Source organism: Cyprinodon tularosa, unplaced genomic scaffold (assembly GCF_016077235.1).
Source record: "Cyprinodon tularosa strain WSP-4 unplaced genomic scaffold, ASM1607723v1 ctg467, whole genome shotgun sequence".
Classification (NCBI taxonomy): domain Eukaryota; kingdom Metazoa; phylum Chordata; class Actinopteri; order Cyprinodontiformes; family Cyprinodontidae; genus Cyprinodon; species Cyprinodon tularosa.
The window spans coordinates 1,117,756-1,142,260 of record NW_024039193.1 but is presented as its reverse complement, the minus strand read 5'-3'; the positions used below and the strand labels follow the sequence as shown (position 1 = coordinate 1,142,260).

Below are 24,505 nucleotides of genomic sequence, written 5' to 3'. Positions count from 1 at the left end.
GGGAAAAAAAGCTGCATAAGAAACTAAAATTACATCCTAAACATGCAAAACTGGTGGTGAGAAACACAAACAAGAAAAAAGTGCATAAACATGATAATTGAACTCAGTATATCACGTCTAATGATCCATTGAATCAAGTACAAAAGGTAATTATATTGGAGGAAAGGCGGAATTCAAAAATGAAAAAACAGTGGATCCAAGAGGAAGAAGAGGGGAGATAAAAGTAATGAGGAGAAGAATATCAAGAATATATGAGGAAAGTTTGCGTTTAACAGTGCCCCCTGGTGGCAAAATATGGTAAGTACAAATCAATGACACTCAAACCGGGGTAAAATGTTCTACAATGAATAGGAGCTCACCTGAACCGACGGACGTCCTCATCTGGAAGTTTTCCCTGGGCTCCAGATTTCTGAGCTAGCCATGCGAGGAAGTGGTGAAAAGCTGCAAAACTGAACATACAGTGATGGGCTGTTAGATTCAAACGGGTGTATTTTCTAAAACCGTGTTTTTGTCTTTATTTTAGTTTTAGTTTTCTCCCTTTACCTGGAGTGGGGCTTGCAGGGTTATTGGAGAACTGCTGGGCAGAGAGCAGAAACATGACCTCCAGAGAGGAAACGGACAGGAGGGCCATCTGGTCGGAGAAATCCAGGAGATCAAAACCTGGGTGACAGAGCACAAGCATGCAGATTCTTAGACATTTAACTTTAATCTACAAAAATAGGAATGAAATGTGGACCTCTCATTGGGATTTAAAAAAAAGAACACTGCCTAAATGTGGAGGTGATTCCTTACCTGACTGTTTTCTACAAATAGCTTTTTTTCATCAGAAACAGTCAAATGATCACCAAATCACCATGATCTTCCAAATGATTATCAAACTAAAACAACCAGATTAATGCCCTTAATACCAAACACAGTTTATGCACCTGCAAACACCATGAGGCCACATTCTTTGGTGTTCCTGGTGAAGATTTTTACAAACCCTTTAGATCAATGTCTTTTATAGCAGCAAACAAAACATGGAAGAACCTTTGAATCAACCTACCCTTTAATTCAAGCACATTCACCATTCACCTTTATTTATTTTACTAACTGAGAATATTTATTTGGTTGTTTTTTTTTGTTGTTCTTTTAAATGAAAAAATGTAATAAAATTGTAAACAGCTCCATCTTGTGTTTTTTTTTTTATTAGGGGTAATAAGAGAAGTTGCCATTCGTAGCATTAAACTGCAAAAGTTTAAACAGAAAAATGAAAAAAAGAAAATTAAATCTTTTTTTTCAATTAAGTGTATTTCCCTTTTTTTGGAGTTGGTAAATAGGATTATCCGTCAATGGAATGAATATTTCTGCCCTTAAAATTAGATAAAATTAGATAGGTATTATGCACTTGAAATAATAAAATGGAGTTTCTTTTTCCTATTTCTATTTTAAATGTAATTAATCTTATTCCATGATTAAATTGTCTACTTGCTACCAAGCAATCAGAGATTTCCCATGAGTGGAGATGCTAATCTCTTTTCATCCTTTAACTTGAGTTGCTTCATAAACTACCTACAAAAAAGATATATTAAAATATCTTCTCCACAAACTGGGATTGCACATGTTTGTATCTCTGACAAACAGACCCACAGCATTACAGATCCTCCATCATACCTAACAGCAGGACTGAGGAGCGTTTCCACATTTTCATGCGTTTTTATATCAACCAGACATCAATTCTGAATTTAAATGTACCAAAACGATATCACCATGTTATGAGATTTAATTGCTACCAGAAACCTCTATGTGTAACAAGTAACACTGGGACACACACACTAGGTAACATAATCACAGAGAAATCCTAACCTGAAGTTAAATGAGTCACACCAATAATCAGGACAGAGATTCAGAACAGTCATTTGATATTTACATAATTTGACCGGAAAGAGAGAATTCAACAGATTTATCCTTTAATAAAATACAAAACGGACAAATGGTTAATGTCAATGAGTAAAGATTTCCATCCACCTCACCTGGTACTGTTCTTGCAAACTGCAGCAGTCTGTTTAGGTGTGGGGATAAAACATCAGGCAGCCCCGCCCCCTCCAGAGCACACTGCCATTCAGAGACCTGCCAGCATGAGAACAACATGAGAACATCATAACAGGTGGTAAACCTAAAGTCTGGACACATACCTACCCTGTAACTGCTGCTGTCTTGCTCCCTAAACTGGCGATGAGCCTCAACCATCCTGTCTACAGTGTATTTCTGCTCCCGGGTCAAAATGGCGGGCTGATTCTGGGGCAGATAGAAAAGAACTTAGTTCATGGTTTAAAAAGCACACCTCTATGAAACAATAAGGTGGACAAGGAATTTTTTTTAAATATTTTTAGTCTCCTCTAAAATAGTGCTGGTGGAGAATTTTAACTTTAACACCATTCATTTATATTCATTAATTCATCTTAGTTGCTAGGACATTTACTAAGGAAGAAAAAAGATTAAGTTTTTTATTAAATAGTGACCCCTCTGGGAGTGGATGACACAGCTGACAAGTTACGCATAATGGAGGGCCGCAAGTCCAGCATCCAAAAGTCTGTACAGGTGGCGTACGACCGCGCCATGATCCACCAGAGCCGAGTCAGCCACTGCTTTGCGACCTCTAACTACCTGTAGAGATCAGAGTCCCAGACTGAACCACTGCTGTCGGACACACAGAACCGTTCTGCTCCGGCTTCTCTGTGTCATTAGAGATAATGGAAAGGAAGAGACCGTAAGCCCCGCATTGCTGCACCTCCACCTGGATCTCATGAATCTGTTTGATCAAAAGTAATTGAGCGTGAGCTTAATGAAACCTGCTGCCAAGAGATCAAATGGACAGAGACGAGATTTGACCTTTAAATGAACTGCAGGAGACTGATGGATGCATCACTGCCTTCTTTTATACAACAGCTTTTCTATGTTTTAAACTTTTTACTAAAGACTCTTGTATATTTTACTGGCAGCGTCTTTTTGTACATATGTCTGCGTCTAATTTAATGTTTTAAATGCGTGTTTCAATCAGCTCCTAAAGGGCAAAGCAAAGGCTCTGTGTGACGATGAAATGATAAATGGAGCGTACGGTAGGTTAAGAGGCATAACAAGCATTTTTGAACATGCTACGTTACATGCTTAAATACCACAGGGCCCCATATATCTCACACGAGTGCTTGTTCCTTCTAAACAGACTTGTTCAATTCAGTTTATTTATATAGCGCCAATTCACGACATGTCATCTCCAGTCACTTTCCAGTTCACCGGATCATCCAATCAAATTGATTCAAAGTTTTCTGTCTAAGGAAAACCAGCTGATTGCATTGACTCACTGACTCGAATGCAATCCCTCAGACCAAGCATGCTTGTAGCGACAGTGGAGAGGAAAAACGGAGATAGCCTGAAGAGCAAAAACACTGCTCAGTAGTCAAAACAGGAAGTGAAAGTGATGCGTCTCACCAACAGCAGCAGTAGCACCCTCTAGTGGCAGAATCATCTCAACATCAAACTTGGTGGTCTGATATCCTCGTGCACAGCCTCCCTTTCTCACGTGTGGATCTGTTTTTTGTGCTCGTGTGAACTATTGTCTCTTTGAAGACGTTACCCAACGGACAAAGCAACCCGGCTGTGAATGGCTACTTTTCAGGAAATCCCGCCTTTTGAGGCTGTACTCTTCTTCCTACTAGCAAAATAACTTCAAGAGTTTTAAGTTGGTAAGCATAGTTGTCATTACATACATGCTGTGTTGGATGAAGTATTCAACTGTAGTACTTGAGTAAAAGTATTGATACTCAGTCAAATCTTACCCATTCATCTGATCTGTATGCCATTAATACTGGACTAAAGTCACTATTCTGCATCTTGCTATGTAGCAACAGCAGGAAAAACAACCATGGCGGAAGATAATGCGGAGAGCATTCTTTATTTTCAACCATCTTGAAAAGATTGTGTTGTTAATGCGCTGGCTGAGGCTGGGAAAGAAATTAAAGATTTTAAATGCGCTCCTGCTCTACCTTCCATGTTTACTTTCGTAAACACAGAACACGCTCCCTTAAGACACTTAAGTTGAATGAATTCAGTTCACACTTGAGATTGCATATTTGGAAATGAGATCAACCACGCAAAAGAATCAGATTTCCTAAAAAAAAATCAGAACTGTGCATTAATGCCTGCAGTGTGAACGTAGCCTTAAACGTGATCATCCAGACATGACAATGGCCGAGGTTCCAGATGTTCATTTAAAGCTGCTTTATCTATTCCAAAACCAGTTTAAATGTGAGTTTAGGATCATCAATCCATTTAAATCCATTTTCCTCTGATAGAATAGGAGCCTGAATCATTAACTAGTTGGTGTCTGCTAAAAGGAGTGAGCAATGCAACCCTGAGGGACCAAGTATGGAAGAGATATAAATGTAGAGTTTAAAGAAGAGAAAATCACCTTAAAACCAAGTTTTATTCTAATTAACCAAAGCTGTTTGCTTTTGGGTTCATTAAACATTTAGTTCCTGCTATCGTCCTAGTTGATTGAATCTTTTACTGTTTTATTTTAACATTAATCTTTAATTATCCTCCCATATTTGTTTGTTGTTCTTTGTATGGCTCAGTGTTGATGTTTACTGTCTGCTCTGCTGCTAAACTCCCAGATTGTCTATAAGGTCAATAAAATGAGAAGAACTGCAGGAGGAACGTCTCACTGTCCTTTTTTTAGAGCTAATTTGTTTTGACACTGCAAAGTGACAAGAACAATTGTTCTGTTAACATGAGCTGTCAGGTCAGGCCCCCCAACAGAGAAACAATAATAACCACCAATCTGCCAAAGCGCTGTACTATAGTAATATTAGGACTCTTGCTCCATTTGACTTCAGTTTGGTTTATTTATAAAGAATCAATTTACAACCACTTATTTCAAGACACTTTACCAGAAAATACAAACAGATCCTGTTCACATTACTGCAATCAAACCTTTATTATAGTGAGAAATAACAGGTAAAGATAGAACGACAGGAAGCATACTTCAACAGAACCAGACCCAGTAAGGCAGGGGTGTCAAAGTCATTCCAGAAAGGGCCGTGTGGCTGCTGGTTTTCTTTCCATCCAAGCAGTAGCACACCAGACTCCGTTCATCCCATCAAGTCATCAGGTTAAGACTAGACTCACCTTGATGAGATGAATGGAGTCTGGTGTGCTACTGCTTGGGTGGAAAGAAAACCAGCAGCCACACGGCCCTTTCTGGAATGACTTTGACGCCTGTGCAGTAAGGGGATTTAATATAAATCAGTCTTAAAATAGAAACAAGTCACAGAAAATGTCATCTAAAGGCAATTAACATGACAATTTTAATACAGAAACATGTAACAGAAGTCAACACAAACACAGAACCAAATCTAAACACAAATATCCAATTAGATCCTATTTACAACATGGTGAAGATAAATTCAGCTTATCGTGGCATTCAGAGAAATGTCTTCAACCCAAGGAAGCTCAGCCAATCACAGACAGTCGTTAATTTTGCTGCAGTGCCTCCTCCTGAGCAATGAGGAGACAGTGGAGAGGAAAACCAGCTTTAAGCAGGAAGGAACCTCCAGCAGACCCCGGTTCCATGTCAGCTCCCCTCTACTGCGGCTGAGCGGGTCTTTAACAGGACAGCAGACGTCTGACAGAGACAGAGGCGCCGGTCCAAGGAGCAGATGACCTCATCTGAAAAAGAAGAACAGGAGTTAGTGAACAAACACGCTAGTCTGTGACATTTAAACACATAAACACTGAGAGAAATGTAACTTTAACCAAGAGAAGAGGGAAACACACAGGGTGAACCTAAAGTTAACTGTAAACTGTAACTATAATAACTGTAAACAATGGATGCTTGGAGAAAATGCCTGAAAATGCTGCATTTGTTGGAGTCTTCAGTCGGTCGTTTCTCTGCTTTAATAAGTTCTAAAAAAAAACCTTCAGAGATCAATCAGGGGGAAATTCTCCCATATTGGATCAGAAGCTGCTTCTTAACCGTTTATCTGTGGTTTAATGGAAAAGTCAGAACTTCTGATTCTGGTAAAGGTTTGGTTACAGAGATGCAAATAGAGGTGAACATCCACTCATGATGGAAAGATAAAGATTAAAGGTTAGACCACCTTGATGGGATGGTTGAAGCTTTTGTATCTGTTTGTTCTGGATCGATTTTTACTATCTTCACCAATACTGATGAACATCTGGAAGCAATAAAGGTTCATTACCTTCTTCTACTGGGTGGAGCAGACTGATAGTTTAGCTGCGGGGTCGTCAACGTTTTTCAGACTCCAGAACGTTGGAGAGACAAATAGAGGAGCCATGTTTCTTCTCCTTAGCGGTCTGTGTGCTCCATCCTCTTCTTCAGCTCCTTCATAAATGAAAGCAAAGCATCCTCACAGTCTTAACCTGTCTGCATGCGATGCTTCTCTAGTCAAACAACAACCAACATACCTCCAAACACATGTGGATGGATTCTTTTCCAATGTGATCCGACTGCTAGAACACTGCTTCCATGTTCAACCTGCTTTCCCTGAAAAAAATAAGACAAATTAATCTACAGAATTTCCTCGACACCAAGTTGAAATCTGGGGCAGGATGTTGTTTTCATTATAATCTTGGTCTTTCTGTGTTTCAATGACTGTTAGCTTTTGATCAGGCCTGGGAAGCTTGAGTTGTGGGTTTGTCGTGTTAATAAAGTCTTACTCCGTGTGTTTTCTGTTCCAGTCTTTCTCTGTGCCGTCCTCAGGTGGGGACTGGAAAGCACCTCACCATCCTGGATGTCCCGGTTCCTCACAGGACTTCTGCTTTTGGAAGTCCACAGTGTCTGAACATACATGAAAAATTAAGTGAGGCCACCTGAAATGTTAACTTTATATTTAAATGATGGATTATTGTTGCTCCTTACTGAACATGCTCCCACTCTTTGTGAAGGTCAGCAGCTCGATGATCCCCGTGGTTTGGTCGCTGCAGATTCATCAGACTTCTGATGGCCCAAAAGCTTGGAGAGGCTCGGTCCAACATGGGATTCAAAAAACACAAAAGAGATCCACTGCGGTCGGGAAAATGCCTAGATGATATGGAGAATATTTCTGCAGAGGGTTCTTTTCCCTCAAACTAGGCCTGAAAACTAACTAACCAGAGGAACATCTAAAACTAGACCAAGTCACATCGGAAAGCAGTTTCTAACAGTCGGTGCTTCACAACTCAAATCCCTACATCAGTCCTGTCCTCTGCCTCTAACTGGTCTAAATCAATTAGCCCCACCAAGCGTCATCTCTCTACCTTCTTTTTCTCCTTTAGGGTTTAGGTTTGACCTCCTCAGTCGTCCTCAGCAGCGATGTCCAGCAGTTTCCTTGGATTTGTTTGCCTCCTTGTGGTTGATATTTAATTTAATTTCTGTCTTTTTGTGTTTTTTATCTATGTTTTTTGTTCATTTGCCTCTATTCTGTGATTCTAGCAGCAGGGTAAAGAAAAGCCACGGTGCAAGACGCTACCTAAGGCATCCCTAGACCTGCCAGACTCCTTAGCATCTAAAAAAAATAAATCTAGCAGCGGGGTAAAGAAAAGCCATGGTGCAAGACGCTACCTAAGGCATCCCTAGACCTGCCAGACTCCTTAGCATCTAAAAAAAATAAATCTAGCAGCGGGGTAAAGAAAAGCCACGGTGCAAGACGCTACCTAAGGCATCCCTAGACCTGCCAGATATAAAAACGATCTATAAATGATATCTAGGTGTGACTGTTTCCAGTCCTTCAGCCTTCCCACCTCCAAAAGTCACCAAATCAGCAATAAAATAGATAGTTGAAGGCGTTAAAGGAAGGTTCTTGAAATCCCTCTTCTCAAACATGCCTCTCGCCACAAGGCCTCTTCCCAGGGGGCTCCTCTTCATCATCTTCCTCTCTTCTCCTTCTCCTGGAGGCACGGTATTCTTGGCAGTCCGGGGAATCCTCCGGCTCCTCCTGGTTCCAAGGGAGTCTGAAGGGGGGGGGGATCCTCAGTGGGAACCGAAGAAGAGGTGGAAGGTGGTCATTGTCTTCATCATCTTCCTCATCTTCGTCTCTTCTCCTTTTCCTAGAGGCACGGTCTTTTTGGCAGTCCGGGGAATCTTCATCGTCTTCTTCCTCAGAGCTTGTGGTGTCATATCCGGAGAACGCACTAGATACCTCAAGAAACTCGCTAGAAAAAGACCTATAATCCTCATCCTCAGCCTCAAACTCATACTCAGCCTCAAACTCATCCTCAGCCTCCTCGTCATCCTCATCCTCATCCTCAGCCTCATCAAGAGACTCACTACAAAAAGACCTATCATCCTCAGCCTCATCCTCATCCTCAGCCCCATAAAGAGACTCGCTAGAAAAACACCCATCATACTCATCCTCGTCCTCAGCCTCCTCCTCATCCTCAACCTCGTCCTCAACCTCTACCTCCACAAAATCCTGTATCTCCACCTCCTCATTCTCCTCCACCACTACTGCTTCAGCCTCTACCTCCTCCTCCTCATCATCAAAAAAACCTTCCTCCACCTCTTCAATGTGTAACTGTTCTCTCAACCTCCTCATTATCATCCTTCTCCTCAGTTCTCCCATGACGTTATTAAAATTGAAATTAAAATTACCCAGTTCCTGAATCCAGAACGGGAGCTCCGGGTCAGGAAGGGCGGCAACTGTGAGGGAAAGACATCATTAGACCAGGAACGTTAATAAAGGAACATTAAATAAAAAATGAGATGCTTTATTTTAGGTTGCTGGATGTGCCTGTGTGAGTTTGTCAGGTTAAAGTAGATTTAATCAATAAGAACATTGATCTGTGAGCTAAAATAACCCAATAAAAAACATATTAAGAATGTTAGTGGTTTGGTTAGTTTTAAAATAAAAATGGACATCGTTGTAAAAGACACAATAATACAAAAATTAATACACACAGAAATATTTAAAAATATATATATATATATGTGCGTATACGATTGTGTGCTCCTGTCTCAGTACATTTCCCTATCTACTGTTATTCATTTGTGGATTTCCACAGACAGACTCCTACCGTCTCTGTCTTGGGGCTCTGATTAGACTGCCCCACAAGTGCATAGAATCTGCCAATCATGTACTATTGCTAGGTGAATTGAATAATTTAATGGCCAATCAGCGTCTCAGAATTTTATGGTCTTGGGGCTCTGAAAATACTGCCCTTTAACAGGCTTCTGCACCCAATGCGCAGGTGCAGACAATTAGAGGGACAAATCAGATTCAATTTTTTTCTACAAATCTAAGAAAGGGGATCCTATACAGAACTTTTAATTCTTTAGAAGAAACCATCCAGCGTTAAATGTTTTGAAGATCTAGAAAATGATGAAGTCATCTGTAAACAAGCTGTATTATTTCTGGTGACAGATAAGATTCAATTATTTACATTCACCTGAAGATCAAAACAAGGGCCGCAGAAACACTTTTAAATAATATATTGAATCAAACATTTATTCTTTACGCTTTCCTCACAATGACAGCACTTATAATAAACTCAGCCAGGTTCTAAACATTTTACTGCCCAAAAATGTAAAGGATCTGATTTTTAGTCAAGTGCAAACATTAAAGTGTTTTAGGAAACAAAACTAAAAAAAAAAATGATAATGTTTAGGGTTTTATTAATATAACAAGAAATACGTGACCTTTCAAAATAATTTTAAAAGCTAAAGTTGTTAATTGTTGTATTAAGGAGACCACACTTGTTCTTCGAGTCCTTCTCTGACAGAAGGGGCCAGGCACCAACTTGTTTTGCAAGAATTTGATACCAAACTCACCAAATACGATCCTCTGAATCCAGAAACTTTTAAAATCACACATTTTTAACACCTTTGACCTTCCATTAAAGTCAAAAATATATGCCACCTTAAAACCCTGTTTAATGCATTCTACTAAGGTATCCATGGAGACCAATATGTTTACCACTGCATGTTTTAAAAAAGAACTTCCTTTTCAAGTTCAAATATATTTAAAAAAAAAAGGTTTTATTCTAAAACTGTTTTGTATGTTTTCAACCATTTCCACAATAAATTCATCAAAGATTATTCTCACAAACCAAAAGGTGTTTTTGTTTTATATCATTACATTTCTGTTATCATTCCTCCCATTTCCAACCAATAAAAATCTATTAAAAAAAATAAATAAAAAAAACTGGTTATAAACTTAACATTTCCTGAACACATTAACTAAGTTAAACAACTTGAGAATCTTTATCTTTTATTTCCCAGTTGTTTATCAGGAGAAATTCAGTCAACTTCCAAAACACTCAAAATGATATATATTTTTATCAAATACAAAAAAATAAACAGTTTAGCTTGATAATATATTATGCTAAATTTCCTTCAACTGTCTTTTTATATTTATTTATTGTAATTTCACCAACATTTTCATATAGAGCAAACTTATTTTCAGGGCATTTTTTAAAAATCATAGACCTAGCACATCTAGTTTACGAACATTTCACCTCAAATTCAACAAAGGTGTTTTTCTTAAACACAAATATATTTTTTAAATCACTAAATCACTGTTAAAATTCCTGACAAAAACACAAAACACTTTTAATCTCTGAGATGTCAAAGATGCTAGAAGCTAAGCTAGGCTAGCTGTCACAACTTCCATGAAAAACTCACATAACATTTTTGTTTTTAATTAACATAGTAAAAGAGTGACATAAACCTTTCAGATGATCCAGGAACCAGTTGTCCAGCGATGCGAAGCCCACCTTTAGCAGATTAGCAAACCACAGAAAGCAGCAACTGCAATCTCCAAGGTTCAGGTTAGAAATGAGCGTTAAAGATGGCTGGTGCTCCGTTTCCATGGCAGCGGGTGAGCGTGCGCACGCACGCGTGCGTGAGATCAATTAGAAAAGCGTGCTAGCTGCACCAGCTAATTAGCATCAAACAAAGCACGTTTTTCTCCAGTAATATATTTTTATCCTCACCCAAAGGTGAGTTCAGTCAAAGTTTGCATTTAATGAGGCAAAGGAGCGAGTTCTAAAGCTCACTGGCCGCTTTCTAAGGTTTTCTACCATAGTTTGAAATATTGTGCAATAAATCTGAATCTGAATTTGGAAAGAAATTTCAATCCAAAGCTGCTTTTTTCTTAATCTCCACTGTGGTGGACGAAGTACTCAATAGTAGTACTTGATAACCTACTATTAAAAACTTAATCAACTACAATTAAAAGTTACTCGTTTAAACATCTACTCAAGTTGAAGTATTGAAGTATTCAATTAAGAAAATATTCCTACACATTCTCAATCTCAACTCGTCACATTTGGACGCTTGGTCAGGCTCCTTCTGCGTCACATAATGACACACCGGGTATCCCTTTCAATATTTGACACGCAGGGTTCTCCACTTGACTGTTATAGCCTATATGGCACCAGGAGGATGGTCCATTATCATTTTTTGAAAGGTATAAAAGAATGCATCCCCAAATTAAATCCAATTAAATATGAAAATGCTGTTTTCCTGTTTTCCGAATGTATTTATTGTAACCCTGTTAATTTAACCCCTTAATTACCTCAATGTAATGCATTTCCTGCTGACATTAGGAAATCAAGTGCAACTCCGATTTTCACCACTGGGTGGCAGCATATAGAAACGAGGTAAATCTTCATTAAAAAGCAATTTAAGCATAAAAAGGATTCAGAATATATTTCATAGCTTATTTGCAGATACACCAGGCTGGTGAATGTTGTTGAACTCCGTTGGAAATTGATATGAATCTCAATCGAGTTGTCTCGGTAGGTGTACCATTTTGTGTATTTAGCACATGATGTAGTGATTGAAACACGATATAAAAGGTTGTTAAATGATATCTAAGCCTTAATTTTTTACAAACCAGTCAGGATGACTTTTAAAATTAGCTGTGAAAGCTGTTCATGGTGTGTAAAATATTTTACTCACTGAATTGTGTTCTCTAAAACAGCGGTCCCCAACCTTTTTTGCACCACGGACTGCTATATATCAGACAATATTTTCGCAGACCCGGGATTTATACTCTTTGTAAATACGATCAAGTAAAATGATACGACTGGCATACTGTAACATCAAATACAAACAGCATAAAAATAAAACAAGCCGGTCCCATCGAGGCGTAATCTGAGACAATGACACACGAAGTGTGCTCCTGATGTCCAGTCTGCTCCATAGCTTTGTTTTGGTCGCTGTAACCGCAGAAAATCCTGCTTCACAAAGATAGGATGTTATAGATAGGATGAGTCTTAACCTGTGTCAAGAGGCATAGATGCACCGACTGATGTTATTGGGAAAGAATACCGCAATTTTTTAGATTTTTCAAAATAAAACATCACTCAGACTCTGACCGTCGATAAATTATTCTGTGCGGCCCGGTACCAAATGACCGACGGACCGGTACCGGTCCACGGCCCGGTGGTTGGGGGACGCTGCTCTAAAAGACGTCCATTAGCCACAAATTACTGGCTGTTTGCTTTTCTATGTATAACTGGGTTGTTGGCTTTGTTTTATGCTGTTTATTCCAAATGTGATGGTACCAGAAGCCAATTGCACTATTTTTTTCATTAAAACTGGATTTTGGAGAAAGTTTGTTTCAAATCTATATTCCCAATCTAAGTTAATGTATTCTGCTGCATTTTCTGTACACTATATATTTAAGTTAAAAAGAATGGACTAAAAGGCATTAGTAAAAATTAAACATGGACATTAGTGAATAATATTAATCTTTAATTTCTGTGCATCTTGTGTAGACTGTTTTTTTTATTAAGGTTCCTTTTTAATTCGGATCCTGGAGGTCGTTTCTTCGTCTCATCAGCGCACTTGGTCGCCCGGGTGCCTGGCTCCTTGGTCCACCTCCTCTACTTAGCAGCACCACAGAGGCTCCTTTGAGAATCCTTGGTTTGGACTCTGAGTATTAAGGGGTGGTAGGACAACTTTAATTTTGAGTGCACTCAAGGGTAGTTTTCATTTTGGACATTGGACCAAGTTTATTTAATTTTCCCCTGAGATCTCATAGGTACATTGTATTTTTTTTTTTATTCCCTTTTTATTCTTTTTGTGATTTATATTGTTCATAATCAATATTGTAATACAAATTTAAACTTAACTTGTTTGGTGTTTTATTGGGGTGGAAGCTATATTTGCCATGGGATTTGGTTTTGACCAACCTCTTCTGCGAATCTAGATTTAAATAACCCTATCTCTTGACTCTTGGTGTTTTTATAAGCAGTGCAACTACTGTAGAGGGTTGCACTATGAAAGAAAATATATTATTAATGTATAAACATAGTTTTGTATGCATTCTGTGTATCCCTAATGTTGATAAAGTTTGTCTAAGTCTTAGTCTAGTCTAATTCCGTGATTTTACCTTCCACTTTGTATTAATCTTATTTTTTCTTTTTGTTGTTTTAATAAAACCCTAGTTTCATATGGAAGAAATTAATGTTCAAGTAGGTATTCAAAAAGTATTAGTTTTCAAAAATTCAAATAAAATGTCTTAATATCAGTACTTTTCTGTATACTTAACTTTCAGATATGTATAACTTTCAGAATCCACCTGATGTATTGATGCGTAGAACCACCTGCTACAAATTCAACCCCACCTGGAAAGAACTTCAGCATAAACATGACACAAAAAATAAAGACAGCTCGTTTGATTTCTTATTTAAAAGCAAACCAAAAAGAAAACAGGATTTTCTTGATTCTCCTCAAACTTTCACTATTGAAAAAAAGGTTAAATGTTGAATCTATTACCAGAAACAAACTACAGCTCTCATTTGAGAACTCATCTGAACAACTTGGCCACATTGGCAACAACTAACGCCTTAATAAAATGAATAAACTACAAATATCATCTCCCCAGAGTTTCTCACATTGTTATAATGTCATGCTAATCTTTAAAACAGTGGTGTCCAAATTCATTCCTATCTGCTATCTGCCATGTTAAAATTGCATTTCAAGAAAGAAAAATAGCAACAGTGGATTACAAAGCTAAGCTGAGCCAAAGGGAACAAGTAACTTGCAGCTTCCTCGAAATGGAGTGGAGTAGACTTTGAAATTTAGTGGAGTGAGTTATATGCCCCCCCCTAAAAAAAAATCAAGTAAATATATTCAAAAACGTACTTAAGTAGAGCAAGCAAGTAAATGTACTTTGTTACTTTCCACCACTGGATATAACATGATCTGGATTAAAGCTGAAGTCTGTAAGTTTTTAAAAATCACTTTTTTGTCATATTGGCTAAAACTGTCCCTATGCCCAGACAGCAGTGCATGTGAACTGCTTCAATTGGTCCCGCCTACTGCCTGTATTTCAATCTGGAAAGAATAATTCGGGACGAGTCAAAACAACCAATCACAGCCAGAGGAGCGTCTGATGGAGTGTCAATCACAGCTTACACACGCTGAGCTGTGATTGGGCCTCCTTTGGCCTGTATTACTGCAGCAATGCGGCGTGGCATGGAGTCGATCAGTCTGTGGCACTGCTCAGGTGTTATGATAGCCCAGGTTGCTCTAATAGTGGCTTTTAGCTCTTCTGAATTGTTGGGTCTGGTGTATTGCATCTTCTTCTTCACAATACCCCATAGATTTTCTATGGGGTTAAGGTCAGGAGAGTTTGCTGGCCAATTAAGAACAGGGATACCATGGTCCTTCAACCAGGTACTGGTAGCTTTGGCACTGTGTGCAGGTGCCAAGTCCTGTTGGAAAATGAAATCTGCATCTCCAAAAAGTTGGTCAGCTGCAGGAAGCATGAAGTGCTCTAAAACTTCCTGGTATGTGGCTGCGTTGACCCTGGACCTCAGAAAACACAATGGACCAACACCAGCAGATGACATGGCACCCCAAACCATCACTGACTGTTGAAACTTTACACTGGACTTCAAGCAACGTGGATGAAGTGCCTCTCTTCTTTTCCTCCAGACTCTGGGACCTTGATTTCCAAAGGAAATGCAAAATTTACTTTCATCAGAGAACATGACTTTGGACCACTCACCAGCAGTCCAGTCCTGTTTCTCTTTAGCCCAGGCAAGACGCTTCTGACGCTGTCTGTGGTTCAAGAGTGGCTTGACACAAGGAATGCGACAGCAGAAACCCATGTCTTTCATACGTCTGTGTGTGGTGGTTCTTGAAGCACTCACTCCAGCTGCAGTCCACTCTTTGTGAATCTCCCCCACATTTTTGAAGGGGTTTTGTTTCACAATCCTCTCCAGGGTGCGGTTATCTCTCTTGCTTGTACACTTTTTTCGACCACATCTTTTCCTTCCCTTCGCCTCTCTATTAATGTGCTTGGACACTGAGCTCTGTGAACAGCCAGCCTCTTTAGCGATGACCTTTTGTGTCTTGCCCTCCTTGTGCAAGGTGTCGATGGTCGTCTTTTGGACAACTGTCAAGTCAGCAGTCTTCCCCATGATTGTGTAGCCTATAGAACTAGACTGAAAGACCATTTAAAGGCTTTTGCAGGTGGTTTGAGTTAATTAGCTGATTAGAGTGTGGCACCAGGGGCCATCAATTTTGAACCTTTTCACAATATTCTAATTTTCTGATATGATGAATTTGAGATTTTCATTTGTTGTCATTTGTAATCATCAAAATTAAACAAAATAAACATCTGAAATATATGAGTTTGTATGTAATGTATGAATATAATATACAAGTTTCACTTTTTAAATGGAATTACTGAAATCAATCTACTTTTTCATGATATTCTAATTTTATGACCAGCACCTGTATAAAGCATTAGAGCTGAAGCTCTGCTTTGTCTGCAGTGATGTAGGCTGGAAGAACCGTTCTTCATGTATGGGGTGCTGCAGCATCATTTATTGATGGTCTTTTCTCTGACTAAGTCACATGTGGACTTGCTCTTGAAGACTGAGTGGATTTTATTTGAAGTCTAAAGCTTTAGAAATATATTCTTTTTTTTATGTAAAATGTGATCATTTAAATCAGTGTTTTTCATCCCTGGTCCCCAAGGCACACTGCCCTGCATGTTAAAGATGTTTCCCAGCTTTCACACACCTGTTGTTGTTGTTGTTTCTTGTTTAATGGCGGTTGACAAGCAACTTATTGGTGTGCATTACCGCCACCTACTGGTAAGGAGTGTGGATCAGGACGCAACTTAAAAAAAAAAATAAATAAATAAATAAATCCTTTCTATCAGTTTAGTTTTCTTAAGAAATCTTAATAAATAACGTAAATATTCAGAAGAGGAGCAATATCCCAACATATCTGATATTTTTAACTGTAACTTATTCTTTAGAAGTCGATATTCTAATTTCCTTCTCTCCTCAGCGTACTTTGGACAAAACAACAAAACATGTTCTACTGTCTCTTCTTGAAAACAAAATTCACAATTTCCTGATGGATGTCTTCCCATTATAAATAATGTACTGTTTAAGCCTGTATGACCAAAACGTAACCTGGATATGATATTATCTTCTTTTCTACTTCTTCCTGTTCCCCTCATTACCCCAACTTTCCTTTGAATGCTATAAAGCCATCTACCAGTTCTTTCCTCCTCCCACTGCTTCTGCCATCTTTCCTTAACCTTTTGTTTTATAATAGATTTTATCTCCTCTTTACTAAATGGAATCAGTATCTCAATGCAACTGTTTTTTGAAGCTTGTTTTGCATATCTGTCTGCCAATTCATTACCTATTACTCCTATATGAGATGGAACCCATGTAAAAATTACAATTAATCCCATGGTCTGAATTCTATAAAGTATTAACTGAATCTCCAATAGAAGGTCTGGTCTACAATTGGAATGATTATTTTTAATTGAATATAACGATGAGCTTGAATCAGAGCAAATTAAACTTCTTAAAGGACGAACATCTTCAATCCAACTCAAAGCCAAAATAATTCCCATCATTTCCCCTGTAAACACTGATACGTCTTCAGAAATCCTCTTACATTTTTTAATATTACCGTAAATTCTTGGACGATAAATGACACCCCATTGTTGTTACTTAGGCTTTTAGATGCATCTGTATACACTTGAACATAACCAAAATATTTATTTTCTATATATGATTGGATTGAGCAAGATTCTGAAAAATTTCCTTTTCCCTCTTCTTCAACAATGATAAGTCCACAATGATTTCATTAAATAGAGTCGGATGAACCAGTGACAGAGGAACTGTATCACTCATTTTTATGGATGATAATTGAAAATTTTTAACATCACTTTCTATCTCCCAACCAAAGGATTTTAACGTCTTTTTCCCTTTTTCCCAACTAGGTTTTAAAATTTCTTGACATGGATGGTTTTTATAATGACCCTTTAAATAACTCCAGTAAGATAATCTTAACTGTAATCTTCTAAGGTAAAGTGGTATTTCCCCCATTTCAACTAACAAAGCTGAGATTGGAGTTGTTCTGGTGGCTCCTGTACACAACCTCAAGGCTTGAAACTGAATAATATCTAATTTTTTAAGAAGTGTTTCTGATGCTGATCCAAATGCCAGGCTGCCATAATCTAATACAGATCTTATTAAACCCGTATATATTGATTTTAACGCTTTCCTCTCAGCACCCCACTCTCTCCCCACCAAACACCTCATAACATTTAAAACTCTCTTACACTTGTCCACTACTTTTTGAATATGACTACTCCAGGTCAGTTTTTCATCCATCCACAAACCCAGAAACTTAAACGCCTTTACCCTTTCTAAATCATGTTTATACAAATACAATTTTAAATCACTAGATACTTTCTTCCTAGTGAAAAATAAAGTCTTTGTCTTATCTATTGAAATTTTAAAACCCCAATTATATGACCCACACACCTGTTAACAATTGATAGCAGATTATCAGGCTTTGCTGAACTGCAATCATCTGAATCAGGTGTGTTGAAGCTCAGAAACTTCCAAAACATGCAGAGCAGGGTGTCTTGAGGACCAGGGTTGAAAAACACTAATTTAAATAACGTAACTCAATGCTAGAACTGCTAATGCTGTCACTCGCTGTTCATTCCAAATGTTGTTCCAATGTGACTTTAGATGCTTAAATCAATTTGATGAAACAATTAACATTTGAATATATTTTATTGTTTATTTACATATTCATACTTTATACCCATGTGCAAAAAACACATATTTTATTATCTCTCAGCTTTACAAATAAGTTATTCCTGCTACAAGAAAGTCTGTCATATAGGTTTAGTTTTGTAAAGTTATCTGCAGCTGACTTTCATGATATATTTTAGAGAAGTTGCTTCAAAGTTTACATTTCATGACTGATTTGATTAAATATTTCATTAAAAATAGAATATTTTAGGAATGAGTCTTTAATCGAGAAAGCTGTATTGATTACAGCTCAGTGATCAATATGTTGTCTTTTTTATGGTATTATTGATCTTTCAATTTGGGAAGAAATTTTGAATATTTTTACATTTTATTGAGACATTAAATAAGAGGCATTGGTCACGGTCTCAGGTTAGGTGGTTTGAATGCAACAGTCTACCAATCTGTCTGCAAACATTGTTTCATGGCTAGCTAAGACAGGCTGCTTGTATTTATTTAGTTTTAATAGAACACATTATTCCTCAGTTTGAGCATCAATCCTTATATAGCAGCGGCATATATGGGAGTAACATATAAGTTATATGTTACTCCCATATATGCCGCTGCTAGAGAACTGACACAAGTGATACTCTGTCTGTCTGAACTATAGAAAATTCACTCACCTCTGCATAATAAATGCTTAAAGTGGCTCCAACAGCAGATTAGACCAACCTATTTTTTTGTTTAAGTCATCTAATTCCAGTAATTTGAGGCCCTTTTGGGTGGATCCATTATGTGTAGAGTGTTGGACTTTGATGCTCAGGCGCTAATTTTATTCTAAATATGTAAGAAATAAATGAGACTAGACTAACATCACAGGAAAAAGACTCCATCCTGATAGATCCATGCTTTACAAAAAGGGGAAAGGTAAAAGGGACACTTCAGAGATATGATTAAACTTAATTTTCTATTTAAAGAATCTCATTTGTTTTGATAAATGATACATTTAGCAGGTTAAGTTTGTCTAACATGATGAATGAAACGGTTTTCAAGTAACAAACAGAAATCTTGGAGGTCATTTTCATTATTTTTAGTCTTCATTTAATGGATATCTCTTTATTAAAGTAAAGGAGACTTTATTTTCAAATTGTTCAACAACATAAACAGTCTGGGTTGTGTTCATGGTAGCAGTTGATAAGTATGAAAAAATCAGATTGATTGCTTCACCCTAATAATCTGAAACAACCAAAGCTAAATGAACACAGAGGAAAAAAAGGCTGCCAGTTCAACTCTTTCTGGTCTCAAAGAGGCCTTTGCGTGGGGAAGAGAAGAATCTCCTCTTCATCAGTGTGCTGGCTGCTGCCCTGTCAGGAGGAGGTAGTTGTGATGGAGGGTGCGTAGCTCCGTCAGTCTGCCCAGCAGGCGGCCGAAACGCTGCGGCCCTCCCCTGGCTGCTGCTCCAGCCTGGGCCCCGCAAACCCTGGAGAGCAGGTCCAGGATCAGCTCCTGCATTTTCTCCACACAGCTGACCGCCTGCAGGGATGCTCGATCTGCACAGGACCGCACAGATGATACATGTTCAAACCACTGCAGAACATACATCCCAAAAGGATTTACACCTCCTAAACTTCTTCTGTTAAAAAAACAAAGTTCCACATAACTGACAGGATTTTAGACCGATGCAAAGTGGCAGATCATTTTCAAAAGGTATGTGGTGCATTTATTACTTATCTAACCCTCATCTAAGTTCAAGTTTGTTAAAAAGCATATTAACACAAAAAAGCATTTGCAGTGTTGGTCAAAGAGTTGCTCCTAAAGTAGCAGAGTAAGGACAAGACAACTAAAATAAAATGGAACCATAGTAAAAAATGAAATCTGCCACTGTGTGGAAGAAAGTGTGCATCTTCCTGAATGTGCATTTGATTCGATTCTGTTTATTTTTTTATTTTAGCTCCAAATCACATCACATGTCATCTCAAGGCACTTTACAGTTCAACCAGATCATACAGTTAAATTGATTCAAAGTTTTCTATCAAAGGAAAACCAGCTGATTGCATCGACTCATTGACTGGAAGGGAATCCCTCACACTAAGCATGCTTGTAGCGACAGTGGAGAGGAAAATTTAATTTTAACAGGAAGAAACCTCCAGCAGAACCAGGCTCAGTGTGAGCGGCCATCTGCCGAGGCCGCCTGGGGTTCAAGGAGACAGAAGCAGAGATGCAAAAGGCAGCTGGAAAAGGCGGCCCCGTCCAGGAAACATGCATGATGGCAGTATAATGCTATGGGAATGCTTTCCATCAGCCGGGAAGCTACAGGGGTTAAAGCAAAAATGGAGTAAACTACATACGGAGTAGTCCTAGAAGGAAATCTGTTAAAGGCCACAAAAGACTTGAGTCTGATTCAGAAGTTTCCCCTCAAACAGGACTAATCTAAGCATAAAGAATGAGATAGAGTCTATTAGAATCAAAACCTATTCATGTGTTAGAATGGCCCAGTCAAAATCCAGACCTAAAAAAAGATAAGAATCTGTAAAAAAAAAAAAAAAAATCTTACTTTCACTTCTGAAGGTATTGTCCTTTCATTCTGATTGATCTGTTTTGGTAATTAAAGGGCTCTAGATGAGCAAAGCTGATAGAAACCTTCACTTAAAGATTTGCTTTAAATCCTTTTAGTTTATACGGGAAACTAACTTTATTTAAAGAAAGCTATCTAAGACAATTAGATTCTTTGTTCTATAACTTGTTAAACAGTCCCTGGTTAAAATGTTTACCAATTGGAGATACCTGACCTGAGCAGAGCAGAGCTGTGGCAGTAAGCAGGGTGTATTAAGCCTCTGTCACACGCAGCACCGCCATGCTGTGAAGGAAGTTTAGCACTGAGCCCAGGAGATCCTCACTGCTTCCTGTCCACACCAGGAAACAGATCCTTAAAGCGGGCTCTTTATGTCCATAGTTTGCAGATTAAAGGGGATGTATGAGCTGGAGGATGAATGATTATACCGTCATACTCAGCAGGTCTCAGCTGGTAAAATATTATCCAAAAAAATCAGCAGGAACATAGATTCATTTGAAATCCTTAAAATCAAACATTACAACATAAAATAATCTGCAGTAAGAGAAGAGAAAAGGAAAGAGAAAAACAAATCCTGGGATAAAATTTCGGGCATGTGTCTGGATTTTCTAATTAGAAACCAGAGATTTCAAAAGAAACCTGTTGCCTGGTAACAACACAGGGTTAAAATGGTGTCCATTTATAAACTGGCACTTTATAAATAGCTTTGGAGTTTTTGGATTGCTTCAACAAATAAAACAAACAATATGAATACAAAGTAGTTTTTTGTTTATGATTTTTTTTCTAGTTTACCTTACAGACAAATCGTCTTCTCTGCATTTTTGCCGTTAAACCCCTTCTTCTACCTACAGAGGCCAATCCTGAGAGAAGAACAAACAGCTCCTTCTCCGAAACAAAAATTGTCCAACAACAAAAATAGTCTTATCTATTCCATCAAAACGAAAACGTTTGGATGTTATTTAATCTCACGTTTGCTATATTTAGTTGTTTTTATATACAGGTGCTGGTCATAAAATTAGAATATCATGAAAAAGTAGATTGATTTCAGTAATTCCATTTAAAAAGTGAAACTTGTATATTATATTCATACATTACATACAAACTCATATATTTCAGATGTTTATTTTGTTTAATTTTGATGATTACAAATGACAACAAATGAAAATCTCAAATTCATCATAACAGAAAATTAGAATATTACTGAAGACCAATAAAAACAAAGGATTTATAGAAATGTTGGCCAACTGAAAAGTATGAACATGAAAAGTATGAGCATGTACAGCACTCAGTATTTAGTTGGGCCTCCTTTGGCCTGTATTACTGCAGCAATGCGGCGTGGCATGGAGTCGATCAGTCTGTGGCACTGCTCAGGTGTTATGATAGCCCAGGTTGCTCTAATAGTGGCTTTTAGCTCTTCTGAATTGTTGGGTCTGGTGTATTGCATCTTCTTCTTCACAATAAGGTCAGGAGAGTTTGCTGGCCAATTAAGAACAGGGATACCATGGTCCTTCAACCAGGTACTGGTAGCTTTGGCACTGTGTGCAGGTGCCAAGTCCTGTTGGAAAATGAAATCTGCATCTCCAAAAAGTTGGTCAGATGCAGGAAGCATGAAGTGCTCTAAAACTTCCTGGTATGTGGCTGCGTTGACCCTGGACCTCAGAAAACACAATGGACCAACACCAGCAGATGACATGGCACCCCAAACCATCACTGACTGTGGAAACTTTACACTGGACTTCAAGCAACGTGGATGAAGTGCCTCTCTTCTTTTCCTCCAGACTCTGGGACCTTGATTTCCAAAGGAAATGCAAAATTTACTTTCATCAGAGAACATGACTTTGGACCACTCACCAGCAGTCCAGTCCTGTTTCTCTTTAGCCCAGGCAAGACGCTTCTGACGCTGTCTGTGGTTCAAGAGTGGCTTGACACAAGGAATGCGACAGCAGAAACCCATGTCTTTCATACGTCTGTGTGTGGTGGTTCTTGAAGCACTCACTCCAGCTGCAGTCCACTCTTTTTGAATCTCCCCCACATTTTTGAATGGGTTTTGTTTCACAATCCTCTCCAGGGTGCGGTTATCTCTCTTGCTTGTACACTTTTTTCGACCACATCTTTTCCTTCCCTTCGCCTCTCTATTAATGTGCTTGGACACTGAGCTCTGTGAACAGCCAGCCTCTTTAGCGATGACCTTTTGTGTCTTGCCCTCCTTGTGCAAGGTGTCGATGGTCGTCTTTTGGACAACTGTCAAGTCAGCAGTCTTCTCCATGATTGTGTAGCCTATAGAACTAGACTGAAAGACCATTTAAAGGCTTTTGCAGGTGGTTTGAGTTAATTAGCTGATTAGAGTGTGGCACCAGGGGCCATCAATTTTGAACCTTTTCACAATATTCTAATTTTCTGATATGATGAATTTGAGATTTTCATTTGTTGTCATTTGTAATCATCAAAATTAAACAAAATAAACATCTGAAATATATGAGTTTGTATGTAATGTATGAATATAATATACAAGTTTCACTTTTTAAATGGAATTACTGAAATCAATCTACTTTTTCATGATATTCTAATTTTATGACCAGCACCTGTATATATATTAGTTTTGTCTTTCATCTCTGGTTTATTTTACTCAAATTACCATTCTTTACCAGTGGGCGGCAGTATCGTCACATCTCTGTGGGCTTAATACCAAGAAGAAGAAGAAGGAGCGTCTAGTTAATCAGAAAAACAGAAGGGAAGAAATAATAAATCGGTCTCCGTCAGTCACGTGACATTTGTTGCTAAGACGCCATTTTTGGCGTAAAGGCGTAGTGTAAACAACCGCAGTATAGCTAAACGAAGGACTAAAGGATTGAGTTTGTCTCTCTGACTATATGGAAAAAAGTAAGCAGAATGTGAAATTACCGTAGGCTACGGTGTCGTGCCAAGGTAGTTATCCCTGCGAAAATTTGTATCCCCTCGTCGGGCGCGCGCACGGAGTAGGAAGAACAACCCGAGTTAACTCCGCTTCGATTCCAACGTGCAGAACTTGAAATTTGAAAGGTTTTACGTACATGAGAGTTGAGCTTTACTGTTTTATTCTTTACTTCACATATTATAGCAGAATATCGCCAGTGATATTGATCTAAAACTAATAATAAAACACAAACGTTTGCTTGAAAGCTGGTCGCTGACAGCAGTGTCTACTCCTCCCTCTGAAAGCAAACAGATCCTTGTTCTTTTCCACACGTTCATTAAAAAAATCTCTCATTGTTTCACAGTGTCCAAATGTTCTCATCCCATTGAAAACTGTTGTAAACCATATACTTGTAATAAAAATGAAATAGAAAATGGAGTGCACGTGTAATCATTAAAAACTACTGTATATGCAGAAGGAAATAATTTTTTCCTCGTTGAAATTTGGTACTTAAATCTATATTTGTGTTTATAGTAACTTGCAATTTATCTATGTTGTACTATCCTTAATAAACAGTTTGTGTTCTAACATCAGCCATTTTATTTCATCCCATTTTGCCAGAACTGGCAATATGGGATGAAATAAAACCTGCTGTAATCTGTTCCCCCTGTCTAAATCAGGCAAAAAAGGCCCCAGTTTTTTCATTTTTGGCTCATAAGTATCTTTTATGATGACAATTTATTCCTGAAACTTTGGATGTGATGGACCTTTATTTCTTAAAGTTACAAGGAGGGAACAAATTATTGCAGGCCACCTGCTGTAATCTGTTCCCCCTGTCTAAATCAGACAAAAAAGGCCCCAGCTTTTTCATTTTTGGCATCATAAAAGATGCTTATAAGCCAAAAATGACAAATCTGGGACCTTTTTTGCATGATTTAGACAGGGGGAACAGATTATAGCAGGTGGTCTGCTATAATCTGTCCCCCCCCTTGTAACTTTAAGAAATAAAGGTCAATCAACTCCAAAGTTTC

General features: G+C 38.3%; 1 protein-coding gene and 1 long non-coding RNA gene across 2 annotated transcripts; both read right to left on the bottom strand.

Moving 5' to 3' along the window:
- Positions 1–414: 414 nt before the first annotated feature.
- LOC119794079 (bile acid receptor-like) lies at positions 415–2,637 on the bottom strand. Its single transcript, XM_038301425.1, has 5 exons — positions 2,537–2,637; positions 2,179–2,277; positions 2,013–2,109; positions 544–660; positions 415–449 (listed from the first exon to the last, which is right to left on the bottom strand). The coding sequence occupies exons 2-5, from the start codon at positions 2,227–2,229 to the stop codon at positions 415–417; spliced, it is 300 nt and encodes a 99-aa protein (XP_038157353.1). The 5' UTR covers positions 2,230–2,277; positions 2,537–2,637.
- Positions 2,638–5,243: 2,606 nt separating this feature from the next.
- On the bottom strand, positions 5,244–6,818 carry LOC119794086. The gene is made up of 4 exons (XR_005282180.1): positions 6,718–6,818; positions 6,466–6,544; positions 6,240–6,382; positions 5,244–5,706 (listed from the first exon to the last, which is right to left on the bottom strand). It is a non-coding gene; the product is annotated as an uncharacterized LOC119794086 (long non-coding RNA).
- Between the last annotated feature and the right edge of the window lie 17,687 nt (positions 6,819–24,505).